The sequence below is a fragment of the Vombatus ursinus genome, unplaced genomic scaffold, assembly GCF_900497805.2.
Source record: "Vombatus ursinus unplaced genomic scaffold, bare-nosed wombat genome assembly UNPS02014798.1, whole genome shotgun sequence".
Lineage (NCBI taxonomy): Eukaryota > Metazoa > Chordata > Mammalia > Diprotodontia > Vombatidae > Vombatus > Vombatus ursinus.
Genome location: NW_020954576.1, coordinates 35,845,753 through 35,869,615, shown reverse-complemented (window position 1 = coordinate 35,869,615; position 23,863 = coordinate 35,845,753). Strand labels below are relative to the sequence as shown.

Sequence of the window (23,863 nt, the reverse complement as noted above, 5' to 3'; positions counted from 1 at the left end):
CCAAGATCAAAGAAATTCATCACTAGAAGTTCAGCCATTAGTTGAACAATTATTTTGGTCATATTAACTTATGGTCTATCTAAGGCACAAAGCAATGATGATCTGTATTGGTGAAGGAAATAGCAATAATGATGAAGTTACAACTTCTGAGGTGTTCAACAATTTAAAAGGAAATAAGGAATAATTAAGTGCCTACTATGTGCCAGGCACTATGCTAAGCACTTTAAAAATATCCCATTTGATGATCACAACAACCCTGGGAGGCAGGTGCTATTACGGTCCCCATTATATAGTTGAGGAAACTAAGGCAGACAGAGATTAAGGGACTTGCGCAGAGGTCACACAACTAGGAAGTATCTGAGGCCAGATTTGAACTGAGTTCTCCCTGACTTCAGGCCTAGCTAATGTGTCACCTAGCTGCTTCAGTACAAATGTGACCTCAGGCATTTACTAATTGTAAGGCCTTGGGCAAGTCATTTGACTGCTGTCTGCCTCAGTTTCTTCACCTGTAAAAATGGGGATCGTAATAGCACCTACCTCCCAAGATTGTTATGAGAATCAAATGAGATAATATTTATAAGTCACTTAACACAGTGCCTGGCACACAGCAGGTGCTATATACATGCTAATCATTATTATTACCATTATTATTGTTGCTCTTACTAGTTATGTAGAAAAATTTGGCCATCCAAAATAACTCCTTTCCCAGAGCCTTTGAAAGAACAGAGACTATTATTTGAAGCTAGAACAATGTTAAGTGTTGGTGGAAGGGATACAAAAGAAATATTAGATATAGATTCAGTCCTTAGGAGGTTCAGCTTAGTTAGGTAGGCAAACTAACATGTGTTTAAAAAAAAATTAGAGAACACCAGAAAGAACATTATATTTTTAGTCAAAAGACCTTGGTTCTAATCCTAGTTCTTCCATCTGACTAGGTATATAACCTATAGCAGGCAGTAAATAGCTCATGGCCTGAGTTTTCACATCTGGAAAATCAGAGGCTTGGACTAGAAAATCTCTAGTGTCACTTAGAATTCCAAAATCCTATAATCCTACATGGTAAACTGTGTGTTTTTTAGCATAAGACAGCTATGTGGCACAGTGGACAGAGTGTTGGACTTGGAGTCCGTATCCAGCATCAAACACTTTTTATCTGTGTGTTCCTAGAGAAGTTCCTTACTACAAGCTGCCTCACTTTCCTCATCTGTAAAATGGAGATAATAATGGCACCTCATAATGTTGTTATGAGAAATAATTTAAATAACATATGTAATGTGCTTTGCAAACATTATATGCTAGCTATTATTAACATAAGCAAATAGTTGAAGGGAGAGCTTAGCATGAGTTCTTAGAGTCAAAGAAAGATTCATTGGAGAGGTAGGAAAGTTGGAAATTGGTAGGAAATAAAGATTTTGATCTTGGAAAAATCATAGCTAATGAAAGAGGAGCCAAGGAAATAGAGAAAGACAAAATGTCTTGATCTTCGAAAAGGGAAATAAATTAGATTCTTCAAATTATAGGTTAGTTAATTTAACCTCAATTCTTAGCAAAAAAAAAAAAACTTAGAATGCATTAATAAAGGGTTTGTGGGCATTGACAATGAGAAGCTGTGATCATTACAAGCCAGAATGAGTTCATGAAAACAGGTCACATCAGACCAAGATAATGCCTTAAACATAACTGGATATGATCAAGATAGTTGACAAATTCCATCAAATCCAAGGAGTGGTCACTAATGGATCCTGGTAGGGAGTCTTTATTATAGTCCAGGGCTCTGTCCTTGGCCTTGTGCTCATCATTTTTATCAATGACTTTGATGAAAGCTTAAATGGCATACTTAATAAATATTTGGATGACAAAATGTGGAAGGTTAGCAAATATATTGACAGGCAGAATTGAAATCTAAAAAGGTCCCACTGGGCTCATTATTCTAGAATCTAAAAGGAACAAATACAATAAAAGATTTAATTGGGATAAATGTAAGGTTTTATGTTTGGATTATAGTAACTAATTGCACAAGACAGGATGGAAGAAAGTAGTTACACAAGAGTTCATATGAAAAAGAACAGGGAGTTTTGGTGAATTTCAGATTCAAAATGCATCATTAGGTTAATGTGGCAACCAAAAACTCAAATTCAATCATGCTGCATAATATGGAGAATGCAGGGGGCTATGGTCTCCCTGCACTCAGACCACATCTGCAGTATTATGTTCAGTTATGGGTGTTAAATTTTAAGAAGGAATGGAGTCCATCCCTAAGAAAGGAACCAGAAGGACAAGGAGACTCAAAACTTTGTATATGAACACCAGAGGAGACAAGTGAGGATGTTTGGCATGAAAAAGAGAATACTTGGGGGAACATGATAGCCATCTTCAAACAGCCACATGGGAGGAGACATTTCCATTTTACTTGACTCCAGAGCGCAGAGCAAGAAGCAACGAAGGGAGAATTTGGTTCAGTATGAGGAAAAATTACTCAACAATTAGGGCTCCCCAAAAGAAAAATAAGTTGCCTTGAAAAGTTATAAATTTGACATTCCAAGATATTCAAGTAAAAGCTAGAAACCCAGCAGTAGAAGATACTGCAGAAAAGACTGCTATTCAGGTATGTGCTAGACAATATGACTAATTTCTTTCCAATTTGAGAGCCTATGAGTCTAGCTACATGGTAGGGTAAGGCCAAGGTACTGAAGATTTCAATTATTAACTATGATATCACAAAGGAAAGAAAAGAGATCTGGATATTCTGCAATAATCCCCTATTCCCCTCTCCTCCCTTGGGTTGATAATTGTCATGTATACCTCTTTACCAAGGATAGGAATAGCTGAGGCCAAGTTGTAACATGGCACTGTATATACAGATGTAGATGAGAATATACGTGTAGATGAGTTGTGATACAGGGCTGACTATGAACGAATCCAGGTGTTTAGAACTTTCTTCAAAAAGTTTTGGATCTCTCTCTCTCTCTCTCTCTCTCACTCTGTCTCTCTCTCTCTCTCTCTTCCCCCCCCCTTGAGAGAAGAATGTAGGCAAAGTAGTATAATAGCTAAGAAGGAGAATACAATTTTTTCTCCTCCACAATCAAGGCTATGAGTAAACAAAAATGATAAAATATTAGTGCTTGAGGTTCCTTGGACATACACACAAAAATAAAGATGATTGAAAATTTCTAACAAATACTCCAAAAATGAAGAAAATAATCAGTTTCTGGTGACAGGATTATAGATTTAGAGTTGTAAAGAATATTATCAACTGAAAGAATGAATGTAAAGACCTTCACAAACCTTATAGCAATATACAAATGTTAGCTATTATTATATGGTCTAACTACCACATTTTGAAGATAAAGAAACTGAGGCCTAAGAGAGGTCAAAAGACTTGGCTCTGATCACAGGATGGTAAGTGGCAAAAGTTGGGTTTGAACGCAGGGCTTCTAACTCTAAATCCAGTTGACTTTCCATTGCATCATACTGCCTTCCCATGGGCCATGGTGCTGAGCAACTACACTGACCAGGATTATTAAAGATGTTGCTCAATTCCCTATGAATAGTTTTTTTAACTTACCTGCTGTGGGGAATAGAGTTTTGTCCTTGACCCCACTAAGAAGTTGGCTGCTATCTTTTTTTTGTTATTGTTGTTTCATTACCTTTACCCTTCCCATCTTCACTGCTCTAGCTAATTGAGAGCTTATTACCACTGTGAAGTCTCCAACTCATGGTAAATTAGGTAAAATAATAATAATTAATAGTAATGATAATAACTACCATTTATGTAGCAAATACTTTGTGCCAGGCACTGTGCTAAGTGCTTTACAATTTCTATCTCATTTGATCCTCACAACAACCCTGAGAGGTAGATACTATTATTGTCCCCAGTTTACAGATGAGGAAACTGAGGCAAACAGAGGTTAACTGACTTGCCCAGGTTCACACAGCAGGTAAATGTATGAGTCTATAACTTAGGTCTTCCTGACTCTGGGCCTCACGACTCTAATTTAATTAGGAAAATCAAATTGACGTTGCATTTTTCTGCAAGATAAATTTCTCTTTTCACCTCTACTACTCAGATATTTATTACTATGTAGGGTTTTGTTTTACAGTAGACCATATAAGCTATGATTTAAAAATTCAGTGCCTGATTGGCTGTGGCCTATGTATTCCATCTCCCCACCAAAAACAATAATAGGGACCCAGATAAACCAGCTACTCTGAATAACCAAATCTTTCAGTCATATCCAAGTCAGTCAATTTATAGAGTTGGCACAAAGGGCACTTCTAGGAGTTTTATACCAAAAAGAAAGAGTAAACCTGCTGTCAAGGGATAATGGAAAAAAGGACATCACTCAGTCTTTGAAAGGTAGTACAAGTGACTTTCTTACCTGGTTTACATTGATTGCACTGTCTTCCTTGATGATTAGGTAAACATGGACATTGGCCGCTAATCTGGTCACAAATGGCCCCAGCTAACGTTCCCAAAGGGTCACACTCACACATCTGGCAGCCTTGAAGATTGCTAATAGTGAGCTTGTACCGGTGAGGCTCACAACGATTGCAGTAGAGGCCAATGACGCCAGTTTTGCAAGGACATTGTCCTGTTGATTTGTCACACAGCAGAGAGGCATTTATTGTCCCTACCTTATCACAATTACATGGCAGACAGAAGAAGGAATTATTTTGCTGCAGTCTGTAGTAGCCATCCAAACATTCATCGCACTGTCTTCCACCTACATTGGGTTTACAAATGCATTGGCCGGTCTCGGTATCGCAGACGGTACCAGGGAGCGTCCCTATTGCGTCACAGTTACATGCCTTACAGCCACCAATGTCCAATCCATAAAAGTTTTCCACGCAAGCATCACACTGGAGGCCTTGAACTTCTTTTTTACATTTACACTGTCCAGAAAGAGGGTTGCAGAATTTGTTCACTGACCCATAAATGTTACAGTGACACGGTTCACATCCGTCCTTATTAAAACTTTGGAGTATTTTGAATCCGAAATTGCAACGATCACATCTAAGCCCTTAAGAATTAAAATGTAATTAATAAGGAGGAAGTCATTTTAATATGAAATCGATATAGCTGGAGTAAGAACAAGGCTACTGGGGATATTTAATGCAAACACGCAATTTTGAGCACCTTTCACTAGCGAAACAAGCCCATCACAACTCTCAAAATACAATGCTTATATTACTCGTTAGCATTATTAAAACACTTTATGTTTGCCAAGTGCTTTATGATAATTTTCATTAATTATTCAATATCTAATGCAAAGTTTGTTCCCCTGTATACACAGGAGTTATTTCTTGTTTGTTTCTTAATGCTCCTTTAACAGTTTGGACATTTAAAAATATAGTAGGAAACAAAGCATACCTCTAAAGCCCATTTTACATTTAGGACTTTAAATATTTATATTTAGGATTTTATATTATTAAATGGATTATTTTCCCTGATAACATTAATATTCAATAAAATAGATTCACTAAAATGCTTGGACAGGTAACTTTTTTGCATAACCGCAATAAAGAAACTTGCTTCTGGACGATTCAGATTAAAATTATTATTATGAATAAATCTCACTGAGAATGAAATTTTCATTTTAATATGAACTTTCTATTATACTGTTTATTTTCATTTTCCATCAACAAAATACTTTCCATGGCACAAGAGGAAATCATACCACTTGCCAAAGTATGTGACACAGAAGACATCTCCATAAAAAACTAAGTAAATGTTCTTCAGTTGTTCTTTTCATAAGAACAAATATAGACTTTTTTAAAGTTATTTGCACTTCAACCTAGGCCACTGAGATTTAGCTTTCAAAATTTATACTTCAACCCATGGGATGATAGTTTTAGAAACTGGAAGACACCTTATAGTCCAACTGGTCTAAATCCCTTATTTTATAGATTAGGAAAATAGGGCCCAAGCAGGGTAAACCACTTTATCATGGTCAAACAGGTATCAAACAACATTCAGGATTTGAATTCAGTTCCTCTGATTCTAGCAAAAATTAAATTAAATTAAATTTGAGAAATACAAGCTCAGATGCAAAATGCTTTAACCAAGATAATATTCAAAGAACCATGACTTTAAGTATCTACCATATAACCATCACATGTGTTTGAATCAATTAAGCCATTTATTTCAGGCTATAATAAAAGAAAGAAAGAAAGAAGTCTGGCCTAAAATAACAGCCAAAAATACATTCAGGATCTTATATGTAGAAAAGCATATCTTAAACTGGAGGGAAATGCATTATATATATAGATAAAAATTCAAGAACTCCAATAGAAGGCAGGCTCCTTTAACAGTGATGAATGACTCACCTAAGGCATATCATTTAATTTCAATAAGGAAAATAAAAAAGGACCACTATTGCTGCAAATTTTAAAAATAACTGTATTGTTAACAAGAATTATGACTCATTTTGAACTATTAAAATTGGTCTACATGGATTCATATCATATCAGTTTTAAAAATATGCACAGTGCTTATTTGAATATGCCATACATATTCCTGACAGGTAATCTATTCCTAACGATACTGAGGAAGGCCTACAGGGCATCACATTCAGTGTTAACAAGTACAGGCGAGTTAGCACACTTGGCATTTAATTCACATTCTTCTCCCTTTTTATTCTAGATGAATGACCTACTTTAATAAAATTATTGGTGCTAATGTATTTTACTGGTGATAGAATCATTAGTAAGATTTAACAGTTGTGTTAACTCTAACAGTTTGCTTTCCATAGCGTATACAGTACACAGTTGCATTTTCTCTTACTAACTTTTCAACTGGGTGAAAATGACAACAGATTGCTATTAACTCGCTAATCCTATAAGGAAAAAATATATACATATATTTTAAGCAAGTTTATAATTTTAACCAAAGTATTACATTATATAATATCCAATTAATTATACTGATTAGTTTCACAAATAAAGATTCAGTTCTCAGAATATGATATATAATTTGTCATTTATGCCCCCCCACCTTAAAATCACCCAGTTTAACTGGTAAAGTAGTAAAATGTCAACCAGGATGGTTATACAACAGGTCTAGATAAATATTGAATTCCTAACTAACCATTCCTGATATGTGTTGTCCCTAGAATTTAATTAACATTAAAGAAGATTTCCTGATATAAAAAAGCAGTGTTTGCATTTTCTTTGAAGATTTTTTAAATTGTACTTTCACTTGGCTTTCGTGCTTACCTTGAAAAATGTTAGAACAAAGTAGAATTCAAACAAAATGAGTGTTTTGGGAATCCATTCACCAACACAAAGGATATATAACTGCATAAGTACATACACCTACATACATATATACTCACTTAATGCAATAAATGTATTCCTGAAAAGTTGTGTGTAACTCAGTTTCTTGTAAATTGAATTGTTATTTTCAAAGCACTAAGAGGACTTGTTAGTTTAAGGAATCCTATGTAATCCTTCTGCAAATAGACGGATCCATCTGTAATTCTGGCAACCTTCCTTCTATTTATGTTTGGTAAGGTCAAATGTTTGGGTAGCTAGCTAATTTTAAATTGGTTGCACCTTCATATACGAAGCATGCCATATGCAAAATCAATTTCAGATCTAGATCATGGGAAGCAAATGAGATTCAAAATGTTGTTAACTATAAACACATAAGGCTCTAAAACCCTCAAGGATTGTTTTTGTTGGCTAGGGTCAGTTTTAGAAAACACACTGATGCCTTATGGCTTGAATGATAACAAAACAGTAAAGGTCTTCTTTAAGACTCCTGTATGGACCAGTTACAACGTAGGACTTTCTTTATCAGAAAACTCTCCTTGCATAATATTCCCATATATCAACATTTCAAACTGCATTATGTACCTAGTACATTTTGGGCACTTGATAAATTTTGTCCTTATGTGGCTGTGGTTCCCCTCAAATATGTTGGAAGTAATAAATTGCTATAATCAAATCTAATTTCTGAAAAATACCTTTGGGAGTAACAAACAAAAAAGCATGTCTTGTATTAAAAAAAATGATAAATAACACAGAAGGTAGCAGTTTATTATAATCAGCTTGGCACTGAATTACAAAATTAAAATTATGTGGCCCTTGATAACTAACCCTAGCAATGTATATGATCTGTGGAATTATGTTGACTTATTTTGCATTTCATAGGAACAGTTCAAAGAAATATAATAGAAAAAATGGAAAGATTTATCACAAAGGACCCTGTAGCACTGAATATTTTGAAAAAATCCATTTATTTTGGTCTATTAAGGAAACTAACATGGAAATGAATTTGCTTAGAACTCATTAAGGGTAAACCATTTGGAGAAAGTGCTAATTTTCTAAAAGAAACATCTATGCAGTAAGCAAATTATATTTTTCTGTGACTTATTAGTATGGAACCATGTAAGCTAATGCATCTACAATATAAAGAAACTTCTAAAGAGTTGATTAAACTAAGCTTCAAGCTGTAGTTTGATAGAATTATTAATTTAATTATTTCTAGACAGTTAATTTCATTCAAATTGTTTTTCCCCCTCAGTCTGCCTTGAGCAAAGAAATTTACTTTACTCTTCAGTTAAGAAACCAAGGAGAGCATTTTATTCCAGATAGTAATAGAGATATGACTGTAAACTCTTGCATCGCACATACCAATAACATTTCCTTTGCATTTGCACTGGCCTGAATTTTGGTGACAGGTAATATCTCCATCCACTGTCCCAGAGGTATTGCAGTTACAGGGACTGCAGCCATCAGGAGCCAACTCTTGTAGATTGTAGAATCCATCCTGGCACTGATTACACTGTCTGCCAGACACATGTCTCTTACAATTACACTGGCCTCCAATCTAGAGAAGATACAAAATTTTGTAGAATGATAAACGTATCTATTTTTAGATAATACGCTCATTAGATACAAGACAAAGAGGGAAAGAGAGAAAACTTTAAATGTAAAACAGACAAAAAGGCAATGAGGTAGTTTTTTTTTTCCCCCTCCTGACTGGAAACACAAGAGCAGGCCTAAGCAAAGGGAATAAATAGAATAATTTAGTGAAAATAAAGCTGAGAGTACAACTTCAGAGATTCATAATGAAAAACAACATGGGATTAAGGATTAGGTTGTATATAAAGGAATATAGAGCAACTGTACCTCAGAATTATAGAAACTGGCAATGGAAAGAATGAGACAGGTAACCCAGCCCCCATAACTCCATCTTCTTCAGGGTCTTCCTTTGAGTAAAGATCTATTTTTTCACTCAAATCTCTTTTAATTACATCTTTCAATGTTTAAAATCTTTAGGAGATATTACTTATATTATCTAAGAGCCCCTCCTACCAGGAAGCATTTCTCCCAATATTCAAAAAAAGCTTCTTTATTAATTAATTGTTGTTATTTCAGTCATGGCCAACCTTTCATGACCCCATCTGGGGTTTTCTTAGCAAAGATGCTGTAGTGGTTTGCCATTTCCTTCTCCAGCTTATTTTACAAATGAGGAAACTGAGGCAAATAGGATTAAGTGACTTGCCCAGGGTCCCACAGCTAGTGTGTGAGGCCAGATTTGAACTCAGGTCTTCCTGATTTCAGACCCAGTGGTTAATATTTAAAATATTAATCTTTACTGATTTTCCTAATGTGTCTGATCGTAAGTCTTGTATCAGATCTAACATTTTCTTTTTCTTTTCATAGCTTTCAATGGACTCATCTTCCTCTTTGGGCACCAACTTAACACAATGAATTTATTTCACTCTTTTAGACTACATCCAGATGGGGCTCAGATCTTGGTTAAAATCAATTAATCCAGTAAAAAAAAAAAAAAAGAAAGAAAAGACAAATCAGTGGTGTTTGAGGGAGGCGTGAGTATTACTAAGCACCTACTCTGTGCCATGCATTGTGCTAAGTACTTTGCAAATATCTCCTTTGATCCTCACAAGAACCTGGGAGTTATTATCACCATTTTACAGTACAGCAAACTGATGTAGAAGAGGTTAAGTGACTTGCCCAGACTCGCACAGCTAGTAAAGTATAAGGCTGGATTTAAACTCAGGTCTTCCTGATTCTGGGCCCAGCACTCTAACCACTGTACCGCCTAGCTAAGCATGCAAAGAGCATTGGTCTTTGGGTCATAAAACCTGGATTTGAACTTAGCTGTAACACTTACTAATTGTGACCCAGGAAAACACTTAGGTCTTCTAAGCATCATTTTCTTCACCTTCAAAATGAGGGTGATAATAATAATAATCAAACCAAATGCCTCACTTACAAAGAAAGCACTTTGCAAACCTTAAACACTACAGTAATGTTAGCCATTACCATTACAAGTTATTATTATGTAAAACAAGTGATAGAATTATGTTTTCCTTTTTCAGTCTCTGAAGTTCTTCCCTACTGTCAAGGACACCTCTTCTGTGAAGCCTTCCTCTCCACTCCCAGGAAAAATGAACTCTTTATCTTTCTATGCCTCTGAGTACGTTTCCTAAACCTCTCCCTTTCACTTATCACACTTTCCTTGTATCAACATTTTTTGTGTCTATGGCTTTCCACCACCCTCATTGGATTATGACACCCTTTTTTTTTAAAAAAAAAAAAGGTCTATGTTGCATCTAGCTTTGTCTGCTCAGGACCTTGTACAGCATCTTCTACATAATCAGCCACTAATAATCATTTGAAATAAAATTTAATTTGACTTTAATGCAACCAGTTCTGACATCATTCGTTGATTTATTCCTTTACTTATGTAATGCTTATCTAATAAGAGAATTTCAATGGAGCCAAAAAGATACAGGATTCTCCAAGTCCCTGGAGTCTTCATTTTCCAGTTGTCCTCTGAGGCCGAAGGACCTCCCCACTGTGTCCAGCATTAGATTCTGCACAAAGTGAGTTTAAAGCATTTGCTGTATTAGAAACTGCCTTACTCCCTTCCTTATCCCCCGCTACACACACACACACACACACACCTTCAGCCATATAGTCTCCATTTGCTCTCTGAGGCCAGTTCTAATGCTTTACCACCAACCTTTCCAAAGTCAATGTCCAAGTCCAAGATGTAATGAACCACTGACACCAAAAATATGTCTGTGTCTTCACAGTACTTCACATCCAGAAGTAAAAAAAAAAATCAATCATTTGTTTTAAAATGCATAGATAATTTGGTGTTATACAGACAAAAATATTTGGAGGATTATTTTTTTTCAATTGTTTATTATAGGTATATAAAAAAAGACAACACTAATATGGCTTGACAGAAACGACATGCTGCCAATGAAAGGCATTGAACACATATGTCAAATAAATAAATGAATGTGTTACTATGCAAGACAAAGAAATAAATGCATATTGGGAACTAAACAGCTTTTGGTTATCCATTAGCATATATTCTTGTTCATCAGAATAGTATCATAAAGCAAACATCAAATACTACAATGATGAATAATTCCTACAGTCCAGGATTTGAACAATGGTCAATCCAATGTGGTCTGGATATGGTCCTTTACAGCCCTACAGAGGATATGATTTTATTCTCCCAGTATGGTTAGGAGGAATAGAGGAAGAAGGGAGGTACCTTCAACTCCCATCATCAGATTCCCCATAAACTAATTAATTAATTAAATGCAGTATGCGTGGATACATATATGTATATGTTTATACACACACATACATATGAGATGTCATAGTGGGTCCATCCATCCCACACAGGTTAAAAAGAAACCTATAAAAAGAAAAGCTAGTTTCATTTTTTTTTAACAACCCCTTTTTGATGGTTGCCTTTTTCAGGTTTCAAGATAACCCTACAATTCCAACTATTCCCTTGCTCTGAAAAAGAATTTACATAGTTTCATATTATTAAACATTTAGGTGTCCCCACTGCAAAATTCTGGAAGCACCAAGCTAAATAACTATCCACTTCATATGGCCTTTTTCTGACTCCCTCTCCATTCACACATATTTCTCATTACTCTCCCCAAATTATATATTCTAGTTAAATTTTCCCATGTACTGTTCCACAAATATGTTATGCTCATTCCTGCCTCTAGGCCTTCAGTAATGCTATGCTTCCCATACAGAGACCCTCCACTCTCTACCTAACTAAATCCTACCTATTCTGGCTCTCACTGATTGGCCGACAATAGGTCCCAGACCAAACCCCACTTGGTCATTGTTTGGGCCTTGATTGACTCAGAGTAAATGTAAATAGGAATCAATCATTTCTGTTTTGGCCAGAAACCCTGAGGGTCTTCCCCTCCCAGTTTAATTTTTTTTTCCTGGACTAGGTTAAAGAAGCCATTCTTTGCCTAATTTTTAACCTAACCTTAATCACTTAATGGGTGTTGCCTCAGTCAAACCAAGAACAGCTAAAGACCTTAGCTTTAAAAGGCTAAGGTCTTTCATCTCTTCTGGAGCCATCTCCAGTCATCCTGATGTGTATCTGGGCACTGGACCCAGATGGCTCCAGAGGAGAAAGTGGGACTGGTGACTTTACACAGCCCTCCCTCACTTAAATCCAGTTCACTTGCATGTCATGGCATCACCTCCATGATGTCATGGTTCCCTTTGAGAGACAAACAAAAACAATTTTGTATATAAGGTGATCCAGTCTAGCCCTCACTGAATTCTCTCTTCTTTCAACTCCTATAGTTTAAATGTGCCCAGTTAAGTGGATTTATGGATTATACTATCTAGTTTTAACTAAACTAACCCTCAGAAAATGGACGTGTCTTTAAAATATTTCTGCAAAGAAATCACAAGTTGAAGATAACACTAATACTGTGGACAATACAAATGAATAATAATAAAATGTCAGAGCCAATACTTTTACTCCTAGTCCAAGCTCTTCATCAGCCATTGTTTAAGATAAAAACAATGAGACACTAATCAGATCTGTCAAGAAGTTATTCCTTCAAAATTTAATTACCAACATTATTTTAAATATAAATTTATATCCATTGTCATTGATGATGAACTTTGCCTCAAGTGTATATTCTGCCACTAGATCATAATTATCATAGTATGGAGTTACCAGGATGAGTGAGACATTTAAAAACTAAGCTTTTGTTGATAAAAATTGTATATTGCCTTTTAAAACTCTCATAGCTGCACACAAATGTGGAAACAAATTTTAAACCTGCTTAAAAATCTTCTGAAAGGAGAGTTTCAGTGAGTCTTCAACCAATTTGTGAAAAATACAAATATGCAACATCTTGGTAGTTGTTTGCAAGACTATCTGTATGAGACAAAGAAATATGGAAGTTTATGAGCCAAATTTCATCAAAAACTCTTGCATAATTGGTGAGTGGGATTGAAAAATGGGTGTCTTGATTTAGTAAATGCAGCCAATAATGAGCTTCTTTCATTTAGATGTATCTGTTAAATATCTTTTTCAGTTACAACAGTAATTAGAAGCAAGGATTGTAAAACATTGAACTTGGAACCAGACCTTCAAGTCAGGTAACACAAAGTGTTAAACTGAGGTTTTGATGTTCTTGTTGTTTTTTTTTTTTAAGAAGAATCACATTGAACTCATTTAAATACTTTGCAAATGTTTTATGGCATTAATAAAATTAAATTTATTTTCAAATACTGCTTATTTTAACTTTATCTAATTATTTTAAATTTCCAGATTGTGTTTTATTGTATACATAATATGTTCATATAGTAATATTTGTATATTATTTATAAATAAATGTACATATAACGGGATGTATGCTCAAAAAATGTACTAATGGGTTATGTGAATGAAATTTTTTTTGAAAGCTAGTACGTAAGGGAAAAAAAGCACAATCTCTACTATGCTCTTTATTTATTCCTGATACATAATATACTAAACAATGCTAGATGTAGGAACACAAAACTTAGAGCTGAAAGAGACCCTAGTGATTACTAGTATTAGCTATTCATTTCACAAATAAGGAAACTAGAGCTTTGTAAGATCAAATGATTTACCCAAGACACAAAGGGCTGGGATTTGAACCTAGCTTCTTTAACTCCAAACACAGAGCTTTTTCCACTGTACCATACTGTTTTACTCTTCTGTTTATGTGAACCAACTTTAATATGATTGGCCATACCATCCTAGAGTGGTCATAAGACCAGAGACAAGTCTTGTATCTTCATCTGTTTGCTTCTATTACTGTTGAGTATACGTTGGATCTCAGAAAGATCAAACTTCCACATGAACCCGGAAGAGACTAGCATATATCCTGTTCTTGTGATCAGCATCTGCCTTCCTCTCCAACATTAACCTGATCATCTCTGGAGTCACTTACAAATTCTCACCCCACCGCACCTCCAAGATTTATAGAAAATGCAGACACAAGGAAGGTCCACCCCCTCCAAGGACACAAAATACAAAGAGAATTAAAAGAAAGCAGGACCCAGATATTTCACAATAGATCAAAAGAGTAGAAGAATCAAAGTGGAAGATCAAAAAAGTAGAAAGAACATCTTCAAGAATTGCAATTATATTCACAGTATAAATGCTCATTTTGAGACCCCCTTTTTCTGATACTGAAAAGGCTTGCCAGTAGCAAGTAATACTTTGATATCATTACTGGGTTATATGAAACAGTCACAAGGGGTTATTAACATACACTCAAATTGTAATCATCAATAAACTGGCCAGAAGTGTTAACTGGGTGGCCACCTCTTTACTTCTCAGTAAGATTGTAATGCGATGGAAAGAGCACTGAAGTCAGAGGATATGAATTTGAATCTCAGCTTTGTCTATTAATACTTATGTCACCTTATACAAATCAATTAACCTCTCTACTCTTCAATTTACCTATCTGAAAAATAAGAGCATTAGACCAGAAAACTTTGAGGTCCCTTCTAGCTATGAAGCTATGAATAAATGGGATTTTCAGAAACTAGCCAAAGGTCCCCATTGATTTGGATGTTTCAGAATGATAGACAATGCCTACTTGCCATCAAGCGTTTTGTGCACAAATACTCAACCTCCAAGATCTTAGCATCAACGATTTTGAGTTAGAAAGGACTTTAAAGGACATCTAGCCTAGTATGGCTGTAATACAGATGAGACAGCTGAATCTCAGAGAGGTTAAATGACTTGCTGTAACTCTCAGATATAGCGGCAGAACCAGAATTCAAACCCAGATCCTCTTGACTCCGAATCTACCTGCCTTTCCCCATCTGTCTATAAGTTTTGGTTGTTCCACCTTCCCCACATCCTGAGTCTTCTAGAACCTACTCTTCCACCTCACCGTAATTTCTCATCCCTTGATCTTTCCCTCTTTTTCTAGTATTTTTTGATTCCATTCACACCTTTCAGTCTGGAATTTAATGTTAGCCCTCCAAAGATATACTTTCCCTCACCTCTGATCCCCTTCCCCAAGTCAAAACATTGACTTTATTGCACATGCTCTGTCTGTACTAGTACTTGTAGGAGCGTGTTGTACATACCTTATAATTCCCAACTCTGGATAATTTCTATGATTCACCTTCTCCCATTCAGCAGAGTGCCACCTGAGGAAGTCATAAAACATACCTAACAGAATGTATGACAAATTTATAATCTATAACCTCAACTGGTCCTCACTACAATTCACACAAACCCCATTATTTATCTTTTATTGAGTCCCTATCACATTCACCACAGTAATTATTTAAGATTGTTTTCTCTCTCCTCAAGCTCCCTACTGGACCCCCATCTCAGCAAATGACTTTGCCTTCTACTTTACTAAAAAGATTAGTGTTACCCTTCCTCCATATCTTGAAACCTCTTCTACTCTTTTCTAGTGCCATCTACTTCCAAATAATTAAGTGGCCTGCTTCCATGACAAAGTTAATATCTTTTACCCTATGTTTTTGATCTAGTCCCCTCCAGCACCTTATTCTATCAATCATTGCTCCCTCTTATCTTCAATAATCTCCCTCTCTAATGTACTTTCCCCATCTACCAAAAGACATTAAGCTTGCTTCTCTCCTAAAGGTCTCTTCCCTACACTCTTCTACTCCCTCAAAATATCATGCTGTATTTCTTCATGAAAGACTAGTCTTCACTCACTGCCTCCATTTCCTCAATATTCACCCCAGTCTCCCACAAAATGCCTTCTTTCTCCATGACTTTACCTAAGTTTCTGTCTCTAATTTGCTAATGACCATCTAATTGCTAAATTCATGGTCCCTTATGAGTGTTCATGCTTCTTGAACTTTCCATAGTATTTCTTTAGTAATCTTCCCCTCCCTTAAATTTTATCATACTACTTCTCTTGTGTTTCTCTTTTTACATTTCTAGATAATTTCTTTTTTAAAATCTCCTTTGCTGAGTTCTTTTCCTGCTTCCCGTTTCTCTCAAGCCTCTATTGTAAATCTTCTTCTCCTTTATTTTCTCTCTGTATACTACTTTACTTAACAATCTCAGCCACTTCCTTTATCTGAATTATGGAAACTGAAGACAAGTTCTCCAAAACCTGTACATCCAGCTCCACCCTTAGCATATATGATCTGTTGGACATTTCTGCAAATATGTCTCACATATCTCAAATTCAACAGTTTTGGAGAGGAATAAAAAAGAATAGGGAGTACCTAATGCACTATTGCCTTTCAAAGTAAGTAAAAATTTCAGTTTCAAAATTTAACTAAGTGTGTAATGATCTTGGGCAATACAATTTAACTCAATAAATTTTATTAAACACCTATTGTTAAGTAAAGCATTGGGTTGTACCACGGGGGCATGATAGCAAAAATAAAATAGTCTCTACCAGCAAAGAGCTTAAATTCTACTGGATGATAAATGTACACAGAGATAAGTAAAAAATAAGACAATTTAAGGAGAGAGCCAGTACTATCATCTGGTGAGATCACAGGAGGCTTCACTGAGTTTTCACCTGAACTGATCTTAGGAAGAAGATATGTATTCCAAGAGTCAGAGATGAGAAAAAAAAATTGCATTTGTAATCATGGGGAACCATTTGTGCAAATTCATAGAAGTGGAGAGTAAAATGTCAAATTTGGGGACTTCTAGAATCCAATTTTGCTGGTACCCAGAATTTGCAAAATGGGGCAATGGAAAAATCAAGCAAGAAAGATAATTCCAAGATGATGCATCTGTATTTTATGCTACAATCACAAGGAAACTCTTAAAGATCTTCGAGCAAGGGAGTGACATGATCAAACTTGTCTTAGGAAGATTCTTTCAGCAACTGCACAGAAGACTGGACAGAAGAGAAACTGAACGAAAACCAGTTAAAAGGCAAGTCCAAGTGAGTTAGAAGTCCAAGTGAGAAATTATTGACTGCCGTGGTGATTTAAGAGAAATGTATATATGCAAAAGATATCTAATGGTAGAAAAGACATGACTTGGCATATAATTGACTATGGTGGTACCAGGGAGAGAGAGGTAGGAATCAAATATGACAAACCTAAAGGACTGAGAGGATGCTGGTACTCATAGCAGAAATAACAAAGGTTTGGCGGAGGAAGATGACGAATGGACATGTTGAACATATAATACAAACAGGACATTCAAGCGATGTCTGATAGGCAGCTGATGACAGGGGCCAGGAATTCAGGAGCCAAATTAATGATGTATATAAATATTTGGGTGTCATCTGCATAAAAAAAATCATTGAACCCATGGTGATAAATGACATCACCAAGAGAAAGAAAGAAAATGCAGAGAAAAAAGAAAAGGCGAAGGATAGAGTATTAAAGACACCCATAATTAGTGAAATCAATTGCCCTGTGACTCCTCTCACAATAACTGTTACTTCTCAGACTGAAAAATGTTTTCAAACCATCATTCCTATATACTTGTTTTCCTCCTCAATTCAAATATTAGTTCCTTAAGGGAAGGGACTAACTTTTTGTGTTTATATCCCCAGAGTTTAGCTCAGTGCTTAGTAAATTTACGATGAGCAAAAAAGAAAGAATGAAAATGAGTGGATATTCAATTAAAAGGAAAACCAGAAGAGAGTAGTCCTATGGATACCAAGAGAGGAAAAGTAGTCTGGGAGAGGGAGATGGCTGGCAATACTGAACATTGGAGAGAGGTCAAGAAATATGAGGATTGAGAAAAGACCATTGGATCTAGCAGTTAAGAGATCACAGGTAATGTTTGACAGAGAAACTTCATATAAAGTTGGTGAAAATGTAAGTCAAATTACACATGCTGGTGGAGTGGGTAGTGAAGCAGTAAGATCAGTGAAAGCAGTTGACTCTAGCTGCTGAGCAGCGTTACAGAGATATATGACAACAGCTTGAGAGGATGTCAGGATAAAGTCAATGAGGATGAGGGAGACCTGACTGTTTAGTAGTCAGTAATGAAGGAGTCAGTAGATGAACACAAATTGAAAAATGAGGAAGAAAGAAGGAATGATGAGGCATGCTTTAATTGGAAAGGGAAGGGGGTAGAATTGAGGGTTTAATTAGAGGCTGGGTTTTGCAAGAGGAATAGCTTTTTTTCAGACACTGGAGGAAAGAAAGGGATAGTAAAGTTGTAGACATAGTTGAAAATGTAGGGAAGGAAAGATTAGGGAGCTTTCCAAGGTGTGGTCTTGATTTCCTGTTTAGAGTAGGACTCAAGAGTCATCAGCTAAGAGGAAGACAATAGACTAGGATAGGATAAAGAGAAAGTCCAGGAACAGCTGCTGGAAGAAGATGATAGAGATCAAGATTACAGATAAAAAATTTAGGTGGCAAATCACTAAACCTTGCCCAAGGGTTTCAGTTTTTTCATCTGTAAAATGACAGCAATGGACTAAATTATCTCCAAGGCCCCTTGCAATTCTCCATTCAATAAGCCATGAACTTGAATCAGTGCTTAGATGATATGCATGTGAAATTTGCAGATGACACAAAATCTGTGGTGGGAGGTGAGGAGCTGAAAGTAGCATGTAGAATGAAATATGAAGCATGTTAAAAAAAAAAAAACCCTATAAGGCAGAATAATGCCCAAATAAAATAAGGTTAAAATCAATAAAGAAAAATGTAAAGTTACACCTTAAAAATCAACTGAAACCATTATACACTAGGGTTACTTGAAGGAACTAGGTGAAGAGGAGTCTCTACCTATATGTGTATCATGTATAATATCTATACCATTTTATATATATATATATATATATATATATAATGCTTATATCATATATGTATCACCTAGGCATATATCATTCCCTAATTTTTATTATAGTTTTATGATAATTGTTTCTCTATTTTCATTTATCCTTGTCTCTCCAATGCCTAGAATAGCACATGTAATAGTTGTTCAATAAACATACATGGGCATTTTCTATGACTACCAAATCTTGTTTTGTTACCACACCATAATTTTCTCCTACTTTTTTTTCTTTGCTACAACAGTCCCATGTGCTATTTTCATATCATATAACTGAATCACATTCCAATTCCTGGAGCATATAATGGATTATGCAATAAATTTCCTGTTGAAAATTACTTCTGTGAGGATCTTACATGGACTAAAGAATAGTAAGATGCCACAAAAATTACCATGGTTTAATTTCTCACCTTTCCCATGTACCAGATTCTTTCCTGATGAATTTAAGGCACCAAATAATGCTTATATCTTGTGGACTGGAACAGGATCCTTGTACTTAGAGAAATTATGGAACATGATTTGAAAATTAATAAATTAAGTAGCAAAAGTTAAAATTTATAGGAGGTTCTCTATATTATGGTTACTATATTTTAAGTAATGTGAAACCACACTTTTAAAACAGCAGGAATATAAATATATGTCTTCCTAAGCACTCGTTTGGCTGGCAGTAGGGAAAATCTAATGTTCTATAGATTACATCTTCTCACAAAACTCACTAAAAGCCAGTGAGGTAATGTCGATGTTGCCAAACAAAGCAAGAATCTGGAAAGGAGATTCGAAAATTGGGAACAGTAGGTCTGTACCGGAAATTAAATTGGATTTGGAAGACTGTTTTAACAGAAAATAAATTCCCATAAAGGCAGAAAAGAAATCTTTAAAAGGGTGAATAAAATCATCAAAATACATGTATCTTTTTCTTATTTCAGAAACTCTCTAGCCAAGTTTCCCCTCCCTTCTCTTTGGAACACTCATACATTCATTCATTCATTTATTCATTCATTCAAAATAGGATCATTCATAATAAATGAGGATAGAGAAGGAAGAAAAGGAAGGAGAAAAACACCTATAATGTACTAGGCACTGTGCTAAGTACTTTACAGATATCTCATTTCATCCTCACAGCACCCCTATGAGATTATTGTTGTTCAGTTGTTTCAGCGTGTTTGACTCTTTGTGACCCCATTTTGGAGTTTTCTTGGCAAAGATACTGGAGTGGTTTGCCATTTCCTTCTTTAGTTCATTTTACAGATGAGGAACTAAGGCAAACAAGGTAAAGTGATTTGCCCAGGGCCACACAGCTAGTAAGTGCCTGACCAGATTCAAACTCATGAAAATGAGTCTTCCTGATTCTAAGCCCAGTGTTCAATACACTTTGTCCCCTAGCTGCCAACCCCAAGAGATGGGTGCTATTATTATTTTCATTTTACAGGTGAAAACTGAGGCCAACAGAGTTCAAGTGACTTGCTCAGGGTCACACTGGCTGTTTAACTTTCTATCTCTTAGCAAATGACTTCATCACTGCTAGTTTGAGGACAGTTTTCAGTTCAGGTCTTCCTTACTCCAAACCCAGTGCTGTATCAACTGTGCCACCACCCATCTCTTGAGGTTAAGTTTGTTGCCCAAGCATCTACCTATGGTAGTAGATGATATAAAGTCAGGATGGGAGTCCAGATTGTTCATCTCCAAATCTTATCTATCACTAACCTATGCTACCTCTTATGAGAATTAAACATTGGATTTAGGATATGGGTAGCATTTTAACAAGCACCATAAGTGATATGAAAGAAATATGAGCAGCAATAGACAGTTAGTTGCTACACAGTGGATAGAGTGCTGGGTCTGAAGTCAAGAAGACCCAAGTTCAAATTCAGCCTCAGACACTTATTAGCTGTATGACCTATTTACTTAACTTCTGTCTGCTTCAGTTTCATCAACTGTAACATGGTGATAACAGCATCAAACTCACAGGGTTGTTGTGAGGATCAAATGAGATATTTCTTTTTTCAATTAATTTATTTTGAATTATCAGCAATCACTTCCATAAGCTCTTGAGTTTTAAAATTTTCTTCCCCTTCTTCCCCAAGACAGCACAATCTGATATAGGCTATACACATACATTCCTATTAAACATTTTCACATTAGTGATATTGTAAGTAAGAATTAGAACCAATAGGAGAAGCCACCAAAAAGAGGAAACAAAACACAACAGAAGAAAAAAACTAGCAAATAGTATCCTTCAATTTGCATTCAAATTCCATAGTTCTTTCTTCTTTGTGGATAGCATTTTCCACCATGAGGCCTTTGGAGATGTCTTAGATCCTTGTAGTGCTGAGAAGGGCTGTCTATCAATATTAGTCATCATACAACATGGCTGTTATTGTGTACAATGTTCTCCTGGTTCTGCTCACTTCACTTAGCATCAGACCATACAAGTCTTTCCAGGTTTTTCTGAAGTCAGCCTGTTCATCATTTCTTACAGCACAGTAGTATTCCATTACATTCATATACCACAACTTGTTCAGCCATTCCCCAATTGATGGTCATCTTCTCAATTGCCAATTCTTTGCCACCACAAAGAGAGCTGCTATAAATATTTTTTGGACATGTGGGTCCTTTTCCCATTGGTATGATCTCTCTGGGATATAGTCTTATAAGTGCTATTGCTAGGTCAAAGGGTATGCACATTTTTATAGCCCTTTGGGCATAGTTCCAAATTGCTCTCCAAAATGGTTGGATCATTTCACAACTCCACCAACAATGCATTAGTGTTCCAATTTTCCCACATCTTCTCCAACATTTATCATTTTCCTGTTTTGTCACATTGGCCAATCTAATAGGTACGATGTGGTACCTCAGAGTTGTTTTGATTTGCATTTCTCTAATCAATAGTGATTGAGAGCATTTTTTCATATGACTATAGATAGCTTTAATTTCTTCATCTGAGAACTGCCTGTTCATATCCTTTGACCATTTACCAAGTGGGGAATGACTTGTATTCTTATAAATTTGACTTAATTCTCTATATATTTTAGAAATGAGGCCCTTTTCAAAGAGACTGATTGTAAAATTTCTTTCCCAATTTTCTACTTTCCTTCTAATCTTGGTTGCGTTGGCTTTGTTTGCACAAAAACTTTTCAATTTAATGTAATCAAAGTTATCCCTTTTGCTTTTCATAATGTTCTCTATCTCCTGTTTGGTCACGAATTCTTCTGTTCTCTCTAAATCTGATAGGTAAACTATTCCTTGCTCTCCCAGTTTGCTTACAGTATCAGCCTTTATATCTAAATCATGAACCCCAAATGAGATATTTCTAAAGCTCTTAGCACAGTTCTTGGTACATAGAGGATGCTTAATAAATGCTACTCCTTTCTCTTCTCTCACCTCTTTAACCTGTTCCTGATTTTCCATTCCCATTACCAACACTCTAGTTCAAGTTTTTATTAAATTTGACCCCAACTATTTCTATAACCTCATAACCCATCTCCCTGCCTCCAGTCTCTCCACCCTTTCAAGTGATCCTATTGATAAATACAAGATTAATCTTCCTTATGAGTCTTAATCATGTCACTTCCTTGCTCAGAAACTTTTAGTTGTTTCTTGTTGCCTACTGGATGAAGCCCAAATTTCCTAGTCTAGTATTTAAGTACCTTCACAAACCTTGACTCCACCTGTATCCCCAGTGTTATCTCCTGCCTCTCTCTTGGTTTGTGTCCTACTCAGCACCAAGTATAGTGCCTGGATTTAGAACATAGCAGATACTCAAATATTTGCTGAATGAATGAAAGGAAGAATAAGACATTATCCCTGCCCCTAAGCTCAAAACCACATTGGGAAAATAATACATGCTAACAACATTTAAATCAAAATACAATGAAATACATAACCAAGGCCAAAAACAAGTAATACAAGCAAGAAGGCAAGGCAAAAAGCATTTATTAAATGCTTATGTAGTAAGTTACATCTACTATGTGCAAAGCACTGTGCTAAGCACTGGGGATGCAAACAAGAAAAAAGCAAGATAGTCCTGTCTTCATAGAGCTTACACTCTAATAGGAGGAGACATTACAAAAAAGCAGGGCTGAAATGCAAGGAGGAAGAGGAGAAGGGAGAAAATACCTGTGTGGGGACATGAAACCGAGAGAGATAACAACTCAATCAACAACTACTGACTCACATGCCTGCTTTCCCAACTATGTATGTGTGTGTACATGTGTGTATATGATCCACATACATACAAAGAATGTCCTTTATGATGATAGAAGAAGGAAACAGGAAGACATCTTCAAATCATATTCCACAGCAGATCAGGTCTTTACAATGATACAACTGACCAAAATGGATAGAGAATTGAAGATCCCATTTTGCTTATTGTTTGACAAAGATTAAAAAAAAAGCACTTGATTCAGTAAAACAAAATACTGCCTTAAAGGTTCTTGTCTAATAAAGTATCTCCCAAACATATATCAAAATCATACGATACTTTGAAAGATGCAACAAAGATATTTATCTCCTAATTAATTTTTAAAACTTCATTATCTACATTTTTTCTAAAAACATAGTTAGGAATAGCTGGGTGCATCAGCACTAAAAAAGTAAAGTACAGAGGAGGGAGTGTGTGTGCAGAGAACTCTGTCATCTTTGATCTTCTGTTCCTATTACAGAATTGGCTTCCGTATCCTTTTTCAAAAGAACTGTTATATCCACCTTTTAACTTGATGCCTTTTTCCTAGCACTGTTCTAACAAAAAAGGCAGAAAGTAGAAGTCCACATTTGGAGCAGATAGTATTTTTGGCTATGGTAACAATATCA

The 23,863-nt window shown here is 35.7% G+C and overlaps 1 protein-coding gene across 1 annotated transcript in view; it reads right to left on the bottom strand.

Moving 5' to 3' along the window:
• The window catches only part of USH2A (usherin), a 944,914-nt gene that overhangs the window by 780,572 nt on the left and 140,479 nt on the right, over positions 1–23,863 (bottom strand). The window contains exons 11-12 of the mRNA XM_027871555.1: positions 8,638–8,833; positions 4,380–5,021 (exon numbers count right to left, since the gene is read on the bottom strand). Of these exons, the coding sequence (XP_027727356.1) occupies positions 4,380–5,021; positions 8,638–8,833 (838 nt within the window). The remainder of the gene's footprint in view (positions 1–4,379; positions 5,022–8,637; positions 8,834–23,863) is intronic.